Raw genomic sequence first — 15,975 nt, forward strand, 5'->3', positions numbered from 1 at the left:
ATCAGATGATAGTGGCGCCTAGAAAACGAGGGAGTAGAAATCATGATGAAGTTAAATTAAGCTAACGTTTATACACGAATAAGGAAAAGCTGCCAAGGTTTATTTAAATTCGTTTGTAATTGCGGTTCTGGTTGTGGAAAACGAAGGTCATAACATACTTTCAAATCAATCGTTCATTCGTCTCACATGCAGAGCTGCCACTGGAGGCGCTGCGATATGTCTGCATATATTAAGCAACGTTAAATCATTTTTCTTCAAGGGCTAGAACAGATGCGTGTATAAAATTGTCTGTATATTCACGGGAAAACAGATAGTAATTGCAATCAACAGTCGTGACATGACGTTATATTGTTAATGCTTATTATTTTGTAAGGCATGAAGGACGACAGTTGACGGTAAGATTTCCGACTCCGCACTACCGTTATCTAGTTCGAAGGGGACGGCAAGGGGCGGAGCTTAAAACACGGTGTGGCCTTCGGCAAGCGAGTTGCATTGAAATGGTTTGGATTTGAGCAAGCTACTAGAGAGGGGGCGCTGGTCCGACGAACGACAGCCATCTTGGAAAAAGTGTATCTGGTGAAAGACCCCAAAATATTGTGCGGGACTCGGAGAATATCGTTAGGAATTTATCGGTTGTCATCTGTCGCCTCATCTCTGTTCTATCGTTAGTTTTTGTTGTACATCATCATATTCCAATGGCCGAAACAGATAAACTCAACATTGACAGCATCATAGCCCGACTTTTGGAAGGTAAATAGTTGTTACTATGGCTTCCCTCTTAAGTGTTCAACACTCGTCTTTCGACCGTTGACAGTCAGTTCTTTTTGTCTCTAAATATTATTTATATATCTAAAAGTCCAGCGTGTTTTACGTTTGTGACGAGAGACGGTTGACTTGTTGTTTGATAACGAAAAGACTGACGTCAGTGGAAATTGATTGCATCCTCCATTACGTGTTTCGACTAGCATAGCCTTGTCAACATTCCTCTAAAGACTTGTTCTCTGGTTTGGCTTTTAATCAGTTCGCGGTTCCAGACCCGGGAAAAATGTCCAGTTAACAGAGAATGAGATCAGAGGCCTGTGCTTGAAGTCTAGGGAGATTTTCCTCTCGCAGCCCATCCTGCTGGAGCTGGAGGCACCACTCAAGATTTGTGGAGACATCCACGGTCAGTACTATGACTTGCTGCGTCTCTTCGAGTATGGAGGTTTCCCACCAGAATCCAACTACCTCTTCCTGGGTGACTACGTCGATCGAGGGAAGCAGTCCCTCGAAACCATCTGTCTGTTGCTGGCCTACAAGATCAAGTACCCAGAGAATTTCTTCCTGTTGAGAGGCAACCACGAATGCGCCTCCATCAACCGCATCTACGGATTCTACGACGAATGCAAACGGCGCTACAACATCAAGCTATGGAAGACCTTTACAGATTGTTTCAACTGCCTACCCGTGGCGGCCATTGTTGACGAGAAAATCTTTTGCTGTCACGGCGGTCTCAGCCCCGATCTCCAGAGCATGGAACAAATTCGCCGGATCATGAGGCCCACAGATGTTCCCGATCAGGGTCTTCTCTGCGACCTTTTGTGGTCTGATCCCGACAAGGACACGATGGGCTGGGGCGAGAATGACCGAGGAGTCAGCTTTACTTTTGGTGCGGAAGTTGTTGCTAAATTCCTTCACAAACACGACATGGATCTGATCTGCAGAGCCCATCAGGTAATTATCGTTTTCATTTTTTTATTTTGTTCAAAATGTTGCGAACTTGTCATTGAGGTCAACGTCACATTGTCTTCTCCCACTTCCTATTGCTGTGTGCCTTATTGATAGATTGCGTATCATGGAGCACGTGACAACTCATGCCAATTTCCCAATCTTGGAGGAAATAATAACCACGCATCTCAATTAACCATTGTGTTTAAATTTGCCCTATTCCCGCCCAGGTTGTTGAAGACGGATATGAATTTTTCGCAAAGCGTCAGCTCGTGACGCTCTTTTCGGCGCCCAACTACTGTGGCGAATTCGACAATGCTGGAGCGATGATGTCGGTCGATGAGACGCTCATGTGCTCTTTCCAGATCCTCAAGGTAAACAAACAAACATTCACGCATGTGCACATATCCGTTTGATGCTTACCCTTCTTTTCACGTTTCATAGCCGGCAGACAAGAAGAAATTTCCCTACGGAGGCTTGAACACCGGCCGACCCATGACACCCCCACGAGGTGGACCGCAGGCCAAACAAAATAAAGGAAAAAATAAATAATTCTCTCCTACCCGCACCGCTGCGTCCGTCGGTCGGGCAAAGTTTGACTAGCGTTTAGGAACAAAAAAAAAAGAGAAAAGAGGGATGCATTGGATGTTTCGCCGACGAATTGTTATCATGAACCTCCAAATTACACACAAAAGAAAACAAAAAATTACCCAAGTTATTTTAAGCGTTGCAATCCGATGGCTTTCGTGCGAATGCTGTATCGAAATAAAGGGGGGTAGAAGAAGATTCAAGGGATTGTCGGAGGCGAAGAGAATCGTATTACTAAAAGAAATGATTGGTTCTACCAGTTGTACCTTTGACTTCATTTTTTTTTTCTCCCATCTTCTTTCATTCTTATCACAAGTGACGAATTGTAAAGCGACGACGGTGTAGTTAAAACTTCCCTCCTGATCCTTAAATAGCCGAGTTCGATTTTTCTTTCTTCGAGCCCCCCAAAACCCCACCATTTGTCATGTGTCTGTTGTGTATTTAAGAAAAAAAAAAGTCCTGAAATATCTCCCACGTCTTTTGTTTTTTTTCTTTTTAAATTTTGTTTCTCTTTTTTCCGCGATTCTTCTACCATTTACTCTTCCGACGAGTTAGCACTCGGGCGATATACACACAAAATATGTTCTCCATATGATTCTGTCCATCTTATTTTGGTCCATTACAATAAATGAACAGAAAATGTGCAAATCAGAATGTTTATTTACTTCTGAACCTTAGCTAGTTAAATAACAATTTAATCAGTTTTTGCAGGCAAAGTGTTTTGGATTATTTCTATCAGCTCTTCAGTTTGCTCTTCAGTCAATCTATCCTGCTCTGCAGATTGCACAATCTAAAAAATCAATATACCATATAATACTGTAGGACACAAGTAATTTGTCTTTGCCATACCAGAGATATTTCAACTGCTGTTGTAGGCCTCAAATTTAACAACATCGTCTTTTCCTTTTTTGTTAGGCCAAACTTTTTCACTTCATCAAGAAATTTCTTTAAACATATGTCAGACTGCACTGCAGCAGGTGTGCCTTCTAGATACTTTATAGTCTAGGATTTGTAAAAAAGTATATTTGTTAGGCTTGAAATGAATAAACTGGTAATTATACGTAAAAACTCTGGCTGACTTCATATGTTATGGTGGCCAGTGACCCACTTTGGTTCCTGGGTTGGTCTCCTTTGCCTCGTAAACTGGACAATAATTCCAATACCTTTGGAAATGATAAATTAGATATAAACTACATTTTGTTTTCAGATAGGTTTGAGCGAACTAGCTTGCGTACTTCAAAATTGCTGAGCATGGCCGTATTTGCATTGATTCTGTAGATAAAAATAATTGATTATCACCACGAATTAATGCAGAAAAACAAAAAACTGCGGTATATATTTACATGTCCATTTTACTGAGATCAAAGGCGTGGAATTATTTGAATACCCTACAAAGACGATTGTTTTGAAAACCTTTTTCACGTTCCTCCATTTCACGCAGCAGAATCTGGCATTGCCATATCTCTATAGTCAAAAGAACTATTTTAGTGTAAATGAGTTATATTTTTAAAAATTAAAATAATTATTTATATAAATATAAAAAGTTTTGCGTCTTTTAACTAGAATTTTTCCGTGTTAAAAATAAAGCAGCAACGCTGTAGCAGGCTGTTCATATTGGTAAACACTGCCTTTTGACGAATGGTTTGGCGAGTGACTGACTGCAATTTCGAATCATGTCATCACCTTCAGCTGCTATTGTTGATCATACGCATGAGAAAATTTACCGCCATCAAGGTAAAAGCCATATATATTTTTGAATGCCGTTTGAATTTTTTTTTAAAGGCCTACGTTGCTAACTCACCTGCGTTTTGGGCTTTTTGTTTCGTAGGACCAATTTACCCTGCTTATCTTATCAGAGGAGAAAAGCCCGCATTAAAACCGTAACTGCGGTCATAGGTGGGGCAGAAAGCCGTAAGATTTTGCTAATAAAACTTGTTTCTTGACAAACATTTTAGAAAACAGGAATAATGGAAAACCAACCCACCCTGGTTGAAGCAGATGCTATTCATCACAGATTGTCTAATCAAGTGAATTCAGTTATACATCTGCCATACAGGTGCTATGATTGCTACCAATCATTCTTTAGTTTGGAGCAACTGGCTCAGCATTCCCTTGAAAAGCCACTACACAGTGAAGAAATCTGTTTGAAGTGTGAAACTTCTATAATTGTTTTTTTTAAACCTATACAACCAGTGAGACTTCACTCTTGTATCAAATCTAGTATGTGTCACACTTTACCTGACCTTAATTTCCACAGTCAGTTTCTGTTTTCTAAGCTACATTCCTCCTGTGAAATTCCCGATTGTACTGTCATTGGATGTGATATTCAAAGCTGTACAGCAAGTTTTGACTTTACAGTCAGTGGGATCTTTAAGTATTTAAAACATGCCAGCAAATATAGGCATACAACTGTACCCTGTTGCAAAAAATGTTTGTTAACAGAATTTCAAGTGACTGTTGGAGGAAAGAGAATTATTTCCCATTACTGCACCAAAATTGGAAAAGTCATTTGTATTGTTAAAACTTGATATTCGCGTTTTGATTATTCAGAACTACGATCATTTATTTCTCACTTGTAACCGTGAAATTTCTATTTATACGAACCTGCATGACCCACCCCCTTCCGCAACATTGGTTACACTCATCTCGTTTTATTGCAATGTTTGGCAACAACGTCTTGTTGTTGAGGAAATTCTTGCTTGTTTATCAACATAACAGGGGTATACGGAAAAAGAAAATCAGATACAGTCGGTATTGACCCCATTTCATGTATGGCGCGTTGAATAATACATTTGTACCGTTGACCTGTGATTTGACTAAGCCCAGCTGTGTTCAGCTTTCTAAGAATTTCTTCCTGTCGTCAATACGACTCGGAAGGATACAGCATAGATGGAGGAGTATCCACTAGGAATTGAAGGTAGAAAAAAACGTATTACAGATAAGAAAAAAAAAAGTACTACTTAACTTGATGACGTGCTTAAAATATGTTTGTAGAAAAAACCTTTTTTTTTGTGTACTAATCGAAAATTTGCTAGCTATCTTAAAGTTCAATAATTAAGTTTTTCTTGTGACCTGGAAACAAATGCAGCCCATCACTATACCTATTTAATAACTAAACATTTATTTCTTTATTTTATTTTTTATAAATCAAGAAACAGATGCAGTTCATCATCGTTTGGCTGGAGAATCCCCAGCTGTGGAAAAAAATTTTCAATGCTATGATTGCAGCCAGTCATTTCATTCACTGGTAGACCTTGGGAATCATTCCCACAGCTACGCTTGGCATAGTGTGGAGATTTGCCTCAAATGCTCTGATCCCATCACAGTGTTTATTCAAAAATTTCCTTTAAAGGTCATACATCTTCACACCTGCAAGAAGTCACTTCTTCGCTATCAAAACTCAGATCTGCATCTTCTTTCTATTCAAATTTTCCAGATTCTTTGCTGGACTGATAAACCACAGCACCAATCTGTGATTTATTGTGATGTTTGTGATGTGTTTTTTCCTCAAACATCATTCGGACTGTTTGATTTTTTAAATCATTCTAACTTGACAACCCATAATCTGGTACCCTCAAGTAATTGTCAGAATTGTGCAATGCCAGAAGTCACATTGATGGGTAGCAACCTAGAGTGTTGTATTATTCATTTTTGCACCAAAGATTGCAAGTCAGTTCTTAAAGAAGTAAAAAAACATATTTAAATTGGTGGAAGAGCACAGCCGAATTAAGAGGTCTATTCCATATATTTTATCATATTATGTTTGAATAATTTCTAATACACATATATTTAATTGTTCATAGATATAATAAGGACGAACCATGCAAAATTTCCTTAGGACAAGGGAACATTTTTATAATAATCCAACGACTTACTAATCGCCTCCTCAGGACTGTAAATAGGTTTGTATCCGAGACGTAGAGTAGCCTTGAGCCGATTAAAACAGTAAAAACAGACAATGAAATAAAGTGTTGCTGGATGCGGAAAAGGGTTTTTTAGGTGCACTAGTGGTCGCAGCATACGCGACACAAAATGCAGAAAGAGAACAAAAATTACAGCAAGAGTAGCCGGATAAACAAACGATGATGCTTTCATCGATCGAGCTTTCAAGAAGGGATCTAGGAATTCAAAAGAGTTTTGAATGACAGTGTCATCCGTGATAAATATTACTTCACCGCCAATGATCGTTGGGTCCTTCATCAGCTGATCCTTGGCAAGGATATGAGCCCAAGCTGCGTTTCCTGCATACAGGTATAGATTTTTTTTGTTTTTTTTTTCAAAGAATTCTGCCTTATAATTAATGCTAAACGAACCAGCATACGTGACTTGAATTCTTTCCCCACCCCATCCAATCCGGTACAAGCAGCCGCCATGGTCATTAGCGATCTTCAAGGCATGTGTGACGTAATATGGGTCTAATTCCCCGTATAGCAGAGTAGGACGAAGGCAAAGCGTCGCGAGATTTCCCGAACCTAATTTAAACATTTTATTTTCGTCCATCGTATTTGGTTTGTTTATATAAGAAATAAGCTCACCATCGGCTAAACGTTTTCCATTGGCTTCTCTGATTAGATTCTCTGCATCGTATTTAGTTCGACCGTAATGACCGAAAAGAAAACCGTCTTTAGGAGGAGCTTTTGCCAAATGCTCAGTGGCCAAGAAGAGCGGATCTTTCTTGGGTATCACCACGTGAGCAGTACTTGTAAAGATCAAACATCCTACATTGGCTGTGATGCACTTGTGTATTACGTGGCGAGTACCTGTTCGTTGGCCAAAAAAGAAAAAGGGATCAGCATAATTAAAGTATTAGTGACACTTATCCTTTTACCGTTAACGTTGACCTCTTCCAATTTTTTAGCAGAAGGGAAATGGCTAAATCCCGTTTCGGCAGCGGTATGGATGACGCAATTTACACCTTCAAAGATGTCATTTCCCATGGTCTCTGGTTTAGAAACATCAGCCACGAATGATTTTACGGCCTTTTTCTCCTCGAAGCCTGCTCATGAAAAGGTATACAATTTCAAGTATTGTGGACACTTTCGGCTTTAGCTAGAGAGAAATTTCTATACCAATACGATTGGTAAACGTTTTTTTGTCAATGACACGGATCTCGGCTACTTTTGGGTCTTCCTGAAGCAAGCGAATGATGTGTTGCCCAAGGAACCCTTGGCCTCCTTGAAAACAAAATGAATAATAACATATTCAGTTGATAGCTGTAATAGACCCGGTTTTCAGGAATTTCTGCAACTTTCTTTAGCATACAAAAGTCGGTGAAAGATAAAGATAAATTCTAGTGCTTCTGGCAGGCATCATCACTTGTGGAACTTCTAAATCTGCTATTGCCTCTCCTTCACTCCTTTAGCCAATTGAATTTACTGCCGTATATCGCATCACGTACACAATGTAACGGAATATTTTTTTCCATCCAACAATGGGATGAGCACACTTTATCTTATTTTCTCTGGTTATTATTATCTGCGCCGAACGTGCAATATTTTTTATTTGATTATTGAGATAACTAGCGTAAACACAAGAGCTCTTTCAACTTTTGCCTATCACAGAGTAAAACGAGGAAATTTAACTGTACAGCTTCATAGGATTAAATCTAGATTGTTTTATTTAAAGTTAATAGTTACTCACCGGTAACAAGAACAACTTCGGAGCCCATTGCACTGGTTTTCCTTGATTTTCCTAAGCGATGTGTTTAAGTAAAATAAAAAAAATCGGCAACGTCGCTTCCCTAGCAGAAAGCTAAAAAACTATTCAGTGGAACCAAAGAAAACAGAAATGTTGACCACGTTATCGCTGTGCACATCACATTCACCAAATGCGAAACATTTATACAAATTCTTAATTCGTGAGTGTCGTAAATTGCCAAAAGACGCTCAACCGTATTACAAAAATTTTGTTCGACAGGTAATTTTAATGTACCGTTGTAAAACCCGAATATTATTGCTCTATTTTCAAACTGAAATTCAGTGAATCTTAACTTAAATTTAATCAATTTTACTCGTACCGAATGTCAGTAGACGCTGCGACTGCCAGCATCCGTTAACTAGATACCAACTGTGAACATTTTCCCCTTCTTAGCTAAATTTTATCACTGATAGGATGATACACCAGTATGATCTTTGCCCTCTACATAGCTATCATTGTTTATTTTTCAAAAAATAGGGCTTTGGTCAACATGCTGATGAGGCTGATCCTGAAAGGGTTAAGCAAATAATGCAGCGTGCTGTGGAAGACTCAAAGTGGATTTTGAATAAGGTATGTTTCTATAGTTTGAAAATTCAATTCAATTTGCATATCACTAATCTCTTGTTTCAATTCTCTGCTAGTATTGCACGAAAAAATAGATTTAAAAAATAGAAAGACAAATATGGCAGAAACGTTTTGGAGTGCTCTGAAGGTGTGGAGCCAAAAACCACATGTAGTCAACAAACGCCTGACAGGTGTTGCATCCGTAGCCCACTGGAAATGTACATCCCTTTTTTCATCATGGGAAGAAATCGTTGAAAAACATTTAGAATTAACTGGTCTTAATGAGGTAGAAATAGAAAAGCGAATGAACAGTCATCTGTGGTCCAAATCAGAACACTGGACTGTTGAAAATCATGAAGAAAACACATGCTTTGCCTCGGTCAGAAGATGTTTGCCGAAGCAAACACGTCGCCATCAGACTGTTCTTGAGCTTGAAGTTATAGGTCTGTATGTTATCATTGTCTTTAGTTTCTAATACATATGATTATATTTTTTGGGGTTTCATTTTTATAGATTTTAAACTTAAGTGCGCTGTTTATGTACCATTAAACGAAGCTACTGAAGGGGAAATCGAAAACCTCATTCCTCCTTGCCCATATGCCGCATTTTTGGGACCTTCGGACATTGAGCTAAAAGTTTTTAAGTAAGTTCTTGTAGTTTATTTGAATTTAGAATTTTAAACACTCCATTAAAATTCGGATGATTTCTTCGATAGAAGCGATGCCAGAGGCGAATGGCTTCTTCTTAACGTCTTGCCTAAGTTGAGAAAATGGTATGCTGAGATGGATAATCATTCTACCGTTGACTCTGTTCATTTGGTATAGCTACAGAAAGTTTTCTCTTTTAATTTATTTAATGTAAGTGCTTTTAAAAATATAGGTATCATTAGAGGCCTATAACAACCTCTACCAAGAGTTGAAAAAAAAATATGTTCCTAACATTGCAAAGGTATTTCTGCTAGAATTCATCAACTTGCTCAATAACAGTTTAATCATTTGTATAGGTTTGGCCTGAATGCACCGACCCGCAAAAATTTATCCACGAGGATGTAGCTATTGCTACTTACCTAATCCTCTTGTGGCGTCAGGAACAGAAAGAACTTGAACTAGATGTCGATTACAGGCAGTCTTTTATCGACATTGGATGCGGAAACGGCCTTTTGGTTTACCTACTAACATCAGAAGGATATCCTGGGAAGGGCATCGATATTCGAGCTCGCAAGATATGGTCCTTATATCCGCCAGAAATCCAACTCGAGGTAATAAGCATCCTATCACACAGTGGATTTTGGTCCTGTTCTAACACTTCTTCCCTATGAAGGTATCGACTTTGGTGCCGTCTGAAGAGACTTACTTTCTCGAGTTTGATTGGCTATTGGGAAATCACTCAGATGAGCTGACTCCCTGGCTCCCCGTTATGGCATTACAGAGTTCGATCAAGAGGCATCCAGACCACCTACCCACCCGGTACTGGGTCCTGCCTTGTTGTCCGTTTTCATTTTGGGGCAAATTTCAGCGCGAAAAATTCAATTCGGCCAACAGTTCTCGTTATTTCGAATATCTGCGCTTCATTGCCGATATTGGACGTCATTGCGGCTACGAGGTTGAAGAAGACAGACTGCGAATCCCTTCTACAAGGCGTACGTGTTTCGTAGGCACCATTCATAAAAAGAGTGACTCTGAATGGGCCGATTTGCTGAAAATCAAAACAAACATGATCGCGTTGAGCAAAGGAGGCGTTCAAGAAACCATGTTTCAGCCACGTTCTGCCGTAGAACTTATCCGCAACTGTACGAGAGTGGAACGAAGTATACAGGATGCGTTCGTTAATTTGACTGCCAAACATTTGCTTAAATGTGGATCCCAGAAACAGCCCGGGGAATGGAATCAAGGAGGTGAAATTAATTTAACCGACCTGGTAACGTTGGTGAGTCAAGAGTTCAAAGATTTAAGCCGATTAAAAAATGAGTGTGGAGGAATCCAGACATTGCTCCGAAATCATTCTCATATCTTCGTGGTGCAAAACAAGTGTGTACGTTTTCGTTCTCCACAAGAGATTTCAATTGACGAATGGCGGAACCAACAGAAAAATCGTGTAGCAAAAAGGAAACCGCGCTTAGCTGCAAATGCTTGCGCAGCTACGAAAATGAAAGCTTGCTGGTTTTTCGCGAATCATCCAGATGGATGTCCTTTGACACAAGAATCATGCCGATATGTTCATTAACGCCAATGCGGTCGTCTTAAAGAAATACACGGTAAATTCAATTAAATACTTTTTAACTTTGTTTCCTAGAGCTTAAAAAGATAAATGTTCATATAGGAAATATATTTGGGTGGATGTAGGGGGGAAAGATACCAGAACGGTACGGCGGTCGCATGTGCAGCTCGAAAGTCTTGAAAATTGTATGAATTTTTCAACCGACAGTATTATTATAGATAGCTTTTTAATTTAACAATGGCTGTGTGTTTGCAATGGTGAGATTTGCCATACATTTTTTGGGGTCTCTAATTCCATTGTTATTTATACATTTATAGACTCCAGTCTCACTCCATGGAGATTATTGAACTTAGGATAAAAAATTGCATCTTATTTTCCCCCAATGATTCTTGTATTGACCATTCTTCACAGATATTTGTTACATCCAACTGCAATCAATCAAAACATACCCCAACTGGTAGCCACAAAGGAGTTTACTTTTAATATAAGTATGATGGCCAAAGACAATAATTTTCTGAAAGAAGACATTCAGAACTGTTTTACGAACAATACCTCTTTCTATTCACCTTGAGTCTGATTCTATACCAAGGTAATAAAATGATGATCATTATCGAAATTCTTGGTTATGTAATGTACACAGAAAATCACAAAATCTTAAATGGGAGTTCAGTATAGGAACATGGAACTTGTTAATTATGGCAATCCGTTTTACCCAAAATAAAAATAAAAAATATTGGCTTTTTTTCTGTTTTACTGCTATCGCCATCTACCGGTCACATTTCTAGTTAATTCTCTACATACACTGACCGAAAAAATTTTAAGCCCGACTTTTCTCGGTCGGGCTTAAAATTTTTTCGGCAAAAACTGACACTCATTGGAATTGGTCAGGTAGACATGTGAACCTGGTGGTACCGGAGAGGCTGGATGGCCTTAGCGAAAACTCATCATACTCCATTTTGTAATAAACTAAAAAAAAAGGAGCAAGAAATTTAAGTGTGTTTCCACAGGTATTACGCTTTTTTCCTTTTTTTAAAGTTAAATTTTGATTTGGATGATTACTTCAAATTTGTTTAAAAACATTTAATTGTGACGGATAAAGTTTCTCGTAATGACCTTTGCGTCCACAAGAGGCGCCTTAAACCGTAGCTCATCGGGCAGTTTTTTTGAGGCATTCTTCTAGATTGGCTTAACGCGTGAAGTCTGCTATCTACCGTCCTCGCTAGATTATACTTTTTGACCTCGTGGCTTTGGCGATTTTAAGCATTTAATTTACTCGTTTTTCATTCATTCTGATCTACACTTTTTCTGTCCAGAGTCTCAAGGTAAGTGTTTTCTTGTATTTCTAGTGTGATTACTTTAATATGGTTTTGTTTAACAGTGTGGAGAAGGACATTTTGCCAGAGAGTGTCCACAAGCTGGTGAGGGCGGTGGTAGTGGTCCGTTGACGTCACAAAGTAATGTGAAAATATCGAAAAATGTGTTCGAACTTAACTTCTTGGTGCTTTTTATAGTATGGGGAAGGGGGACATTTCTCGAAGATTGTCCACAAGAAGGCCGCGGCGGTGGTGGAAGTCGTACTTGCCATGAGGTAAAAACAAAAAAACATTTTTAGTGCTCAATTTTAACGAAGAAGAGGGCAATGTAGCAAGGGATTTTCTTCAAGGAAGATGCATTGGTGGCAGCAAGTGTTACAATGTAAACATCAATTATATCTTCACAAAAATATTTTATGTTCCAGTGTTCATTGTTTTACCCCTAGTGTCATGAAGCTGGCCACACCTCGACAGGCTGCCCGAATCTATTCAGTGAATTGACGGAAGATGGAAAGCCGCGTGAGCAATACATTCTGGAAGCTGTGACATGCAATGAAAAGGAACTGTTTATGGGCATCCTCTGTGGGGAACACCTTAACAATTTTCATAAAGTCGTCTTCCAGGTAAACCATTTCTCAAAACTGTATTTTATGATTTAAAAATATCTATTGGGTTTGCTTTATGTTACAGGAAAAGATGTACCTCAATACATAATATCATTCGAAGAAGCCGGCCTGCACCAACTACTGCTTCAAAACATTAAGAATTCTGGCTACATAAAACCAACACCTGTTCAGAAAGCTTCAGTTGCAGTTATTCTTGCCAAAAGAGTTTTAATTGCTTGTGCTGTCACGGGCTCCGGCAAAACGGTAATCCAATTAATTAACGCTGTGTAATTTTGAAACCTTGATGTCCCCGTACTGGCTTTATTCGAATGGGTCGGTTTGACTGGGTAAGTTGAAGTAAAAGTAATTTTGAGTGGGCACGCCGGTGATTGCGAATACTAAAAAGTCCAATTGCATCTAAGATGCTCAACAAACCCTTCGTGATATTCGTTGATTAAATCATCTAAAATTTTACATTTTTTCACGTAGGCGGCGCACTTGGTACCGGTAATGAACATATTGTTAGAACAAGGTGTTGCTGGTGCGTCTCATGCCATGCGGCAAAACCAGAAGTTGTAATTGTCGCATCCACTCGTGAATTGGCCATTCAAATTCACCGCGAGGCGTGTAAATTCTCCTACAATTCGGTTTTAAAGTCTGTGATTATATATGGAGGAATTGTCACGAACTATCAGCGGTCAAATCTTCAAGCTGGGTGCAATATTCTTGTCGCGGCCGCGGAGCGACTCAAGGATTTTCTCGACCGTGGAGTACTTGACTTCTCGGGGGTCAGGTTTTAAATTTTGGACGATGCTGATCGAATGCTTGATATGGGTTTCGGCCCCAATGTTGAAAAAATTGTCAACCGTCCAACGATGCATCCCAAAGTATGTCCTCGATGGCTTTTGAGTGTGAGATTTGACTGATGTAATACTATTTGTTTCTCTGTAGGGAATTCGTCGTGTTTGTATGTTTTCGGCTACCTTCCCAGATGAAGTTTAAGCGCTGGCAGCGACGTACATGGAAGACTACATATTCGTCACAACAGTCATTGTCGGTGGCACAAATCGCGATGTTGAACAGCTTTTTTTTTTCAGTGTTTGAAAAGAGATGAGAGAGCTAATTTGACCGAAGTTTTACAAGATCTCGGTGATGCCAAGACTATCGTTTTTATCGACAGCAAAAAGACCGCGGATTTCGTCGCTGCATTCTTGTGCAATAACAACTTAAAGTAAGAATCAAAACTGTTGGAATTTGGCAAAGTGTATTAACTTTAAATGTCTAGTCTACCAGCATCCATGGTGATCGTCTTCAGAGTCAGCGTGAGCAAGCGCTTCGTGACTTCAAAAATGTTATTAGGAATATTCTCGTGGCGACTAATGTTGCTGTCCGTGGTGAAGGTAATAGTGTCTGGGTTCTTCCTTTTTTTTTTATACGTATTTCATGTTTGTATTGTATTCCCTAGATATTGCCGTCGTCAACTATGTCGTAAATTATGACTTACCGACTGATATTGAAGAGTATGTTCATCGTGGTGGTCGAACTGGTCGCGTGGGAAATGTTGGAAAATCAATAAGGTTCTTTGACGATGAAAGAGATGACCCTAACGCTGGAAAGTTTGTGTCTTTGTTAACTAGGGTAAGAACCTACTCCAGTTTGACATCTAATTATATTTCTCTGCCCTTGTGTTCGTAATTAATAATCCTACGTATGTTTTTTGTTAATCCAACGCCGATGTACCGCCATTCATGCAAGCGATGGTCCCAGGCGTGAGTGGAATGGGTTACGACTTTAGCGCCCCTTCGACTCAATGGGGGTTTTGCTAGTCGAGATATGCGCCGAGTAAGTTAATACCTAGATAGTTTTTATTACTTGTAGATCTAATTTAGTCTATTCGCAGTTCGGCGATAAACCTGGATTTGCTGCCTTGCCTACTGAAGTTGACGAGAGTTGGGATTAACTCAATGTCGTTCACATGGTTGTCTTATTTTGGCGTAATCCAAAACCAAAATTCTTGTCCAAGAACATCTTGGAACTTGTAATGTTTGTTTGAAAAATTTGATTACGTGTTTATTTTGCTAATCCAGATACCTGACTACAGAACGAATTAATTTTTGTGAAGAAAACAGTCAATTGTAAAATTTTCTATTTATACTTTTCTATTTAAATGGCCTTTTATTTTTTTTTAAATTATCAAATAACTACATAGCTATCAAAATCTCAAACAAAGTATGTAATGACAGTTATGGCATACCGGTAGCATGCTGTCCTACAGTGCGAAAGGTCTGTGGTTCGAATCCCAGAATGGTTAATATTGCTTGGCGTAGACGTCCCAGAAAAATTCTGGGACGCTACCGACCATCTGATCGTCGAGAAGAAAGAATTTTTCCTTTTTTTTGCCATTTTTCGTTATTTCGACAAATAAACGTTTCATGTGTAGAAAAAAATGCACCTGGCGAATCTTAGTATTGAACCCTCGACCTTCGGCTTCTGAAGCCGATGCTCTACCATTGAGCTATTTCACATATTTTAATACTGCTATTACTAATAGTGAATTTAGGAATACGTGTTGGACTTGGAAAAAAAAGGCAAGCTTCCTTTTCGTTGCCTGACCATTCACTGGCTCAGAACATCGAAACCAAGACCCAGGCCAAAAAAATGGAACACTTAGGCTTTCTTTGCCTGTACCAATGTTCAGGCAAAGGCTTGGCTGGCTTGGAACATCGAAGCCAGGACCCATGCCACTTGCCTTTACCGAATACCAATACGCCGCCATTTGTACGTCAAACCGTTTTTTTTTTTTTTTTTTTTGCTTTTTCGTTTTTTTTTCTACCTGCCAATTAGTTGGGGTGGCAATGACGCATTTAGCGTCGAAACAAAAAACAACCATTACCACAATTCCAAATACTGTTCAGACCATTGTGTATTTGTCAAACACAAAGGGCAGCATGGAAGACGAGACGAGGAGCAGACGAGAGACACTAGAGCACAAAATAACGAAGTCAATTGAAGGGGGGAGGATTTACGGATGCTAAGGTTGATAACCTAAGCAATTTTGTGTGTACATCCATATTTATATATAATTAAACATACCTATAAATTTGACTAAAAACAGATCTTTCTACTCAGGAAATTTTTTCTTTTATTTTCTCTTCAAAAACAGGTTGTTGCATATTAATTGTAAATGTCTGTGTTCAATTATTACAAATACATCAAAATGCCATCAACCAAGATAGTGCCTTAATTGGTTGACAAAGGGAAGGCTCAAAACATTTTCGTTCCAC

General features: G+C 39.1%; 4 protein-coding genes, 2 long non-coding RNA genes and 1 pseudogene across 7 annotated transcripts; 5 read left to right on the top strand and 2 right to left on the bottom strand.

Moving 5' to 3' along the window:
- Positions 1-513: 513 nt before the first annotated feature.
- Positions 514-2,477, top strand: LOC130688448 (serine/threonine-protein phosphatase alpha-2 isoform). The gene is made up of 4 exons (XM_057511438.2): positions 514-750; positions 1,022-1,713; positions 1,938-2,081; positions 2,152-2,477. The coding sequence occupies exons 1-4, from the start codon at positions 696-698 to the stop codon at positions 2,257-2,259; spliced, it is 999 nt and encodes a 332-aa protein (XP_057367421.1). The 5' UTR covers positions 514-695; the 3' UTR covers positions 2,260-2,477.
- A 458-nt stretch (positions 2,478-2,935) lies between these two features.
- On the bottom strand, positions 2,936-3,757 carry LOC130688455 (DNA-directed RNA polymerase III subunit RPC9-like). Its single transcript, XM_057511445.2, has 5 exons — positions 3,639-3,757; positions 3,531-3,567; positions 3,375-3,458; positions 3,145-3,297; positions 2,936-3,085 (listed from the first exon to the last, which is right to left on the bottom strand). The coding sequence occupies exons 1-5, from the start codon at positions 3,644-3,646 to the stop codon at positions 2,990-2,992; spliced, it is 378 nt and encodes a 125-aa protein (XP_057367428.1). The 5' UTR covers positions 3,647-3,757; the 3' UTR covers positions 2,936-2,989.
- A 162-nt stretch (positions 3,758-3,919) lies between these two features.
- Positions 3,920-6,093, top strand: LOC132088266 (uncharacterized). Its single transcript, XR_009421681.1, has 4 exons — positions 3,920-4,029; positions 4,124-4,191; positions 4,258-5,212; positions 5,448-6,093. It is a non-coding gene; the product is annotated as an uncharacterized LOC132088266 (long non-coding RNA).
- On the bottom strand, positions 6,022-8,088 carry LOC130688445 (3 beta-hydroxysteroid dehydrogenase type 7-like). The gene is made up of 6 exons (XM_057511434.2): positions 7,936-8,088; positions 7,365-7,469; positions 7,124-7,291; positions 6,831-7,055; positions 6,609-6,767; positions 6,022-6,536 (listed from the first exon to the last, which is right to left on the bottom strand). Exons 1-6 carry the CDS (start codon positions 7,961-7,963, stop codon positions 6,130-6,132), a joined length of 1,092 nt encoding a protein of 363 aa, XP_057367417.1. The 5' UTR covers positions 7,964-8,088; the 3' UTR covers positions 6,022-6,129.
- LOC130688437 (probable tRNA (uracil-O(2)-)-methyltransferase) lies at positions 7,166-11,383 on the top strand. Of its 2 annotated transcripts, none has more exons than XM_057511421.1 (9): positions 7,166-7,305; positions 8,470-8,562; positions 8,634-8,999; positions 9,070-9,199; positions 9,272-9,374; positions 9,436-9,504; positions 9,560-9,814; positions 9,877-10,810; positions 10,876-11,383. In XM_057511421.1, the coding sequence occupies exons 3-8, from the start codon at positions 8,675-8,677 to the stop codon at positions 10,777-10,779; spliced, it is 1,785 nt and encodes a 594-aa protein (XP_057367404.1). In that variant the 5' UTR covers positions 7,166-7,305; positions 8,470-8,562; positions 8,634-8,674; the 3' UTR covers positions 10,780-10,810; positions 10,876-11,383. The 2 variants fall into 2 exon arrangements, with proteins under 2 accessions (XP_057367404.1, XP_057367405.1); XM_057511422.2 differs by lacking the exon at positions 7,166-7,305 and adding an exon at positions 8,072-8,211.
- Positions 11,011-13,914, top strand: LOC130688428 (probable ATP-dependent RNA helicase DDX4; annotated as a pseudogene).
- A 62-nt stretch (positions 13,915-13,976) lies between these two features.
- On the top strand, positions 13,977-14,857 carry LOC132087742 (uncharacterized). Its single transcript, XR_009421699.1, has 3 exons — positions 13,977-14,091; positions 14,157-14,533; positions 14,592-14,857. It is a non-coding gene; the product is annotated as an uncharacterized LOC132087742 (long non-coding RNA).
- Positions 14,858-15,975: the final 1,118 nt, after the last annotated feature.

Source organism: Daphnia carinata, chromosome 9 (genome assembly GCF_022539665.2).
Source record: "Daphnia carinata strain CSIRO-1 chromosome 9, CSIRO_AGI_Dcar_HiC_V3, whole genome shotgun sequence".
NCBI classification, from domain to species: domain Eukaryota; kingdom Metazoa; phylum Arthropoda; class Branchiopoda; order Diplostraca; family Daphniidae; genus Daphnia; species Daphnia carinata.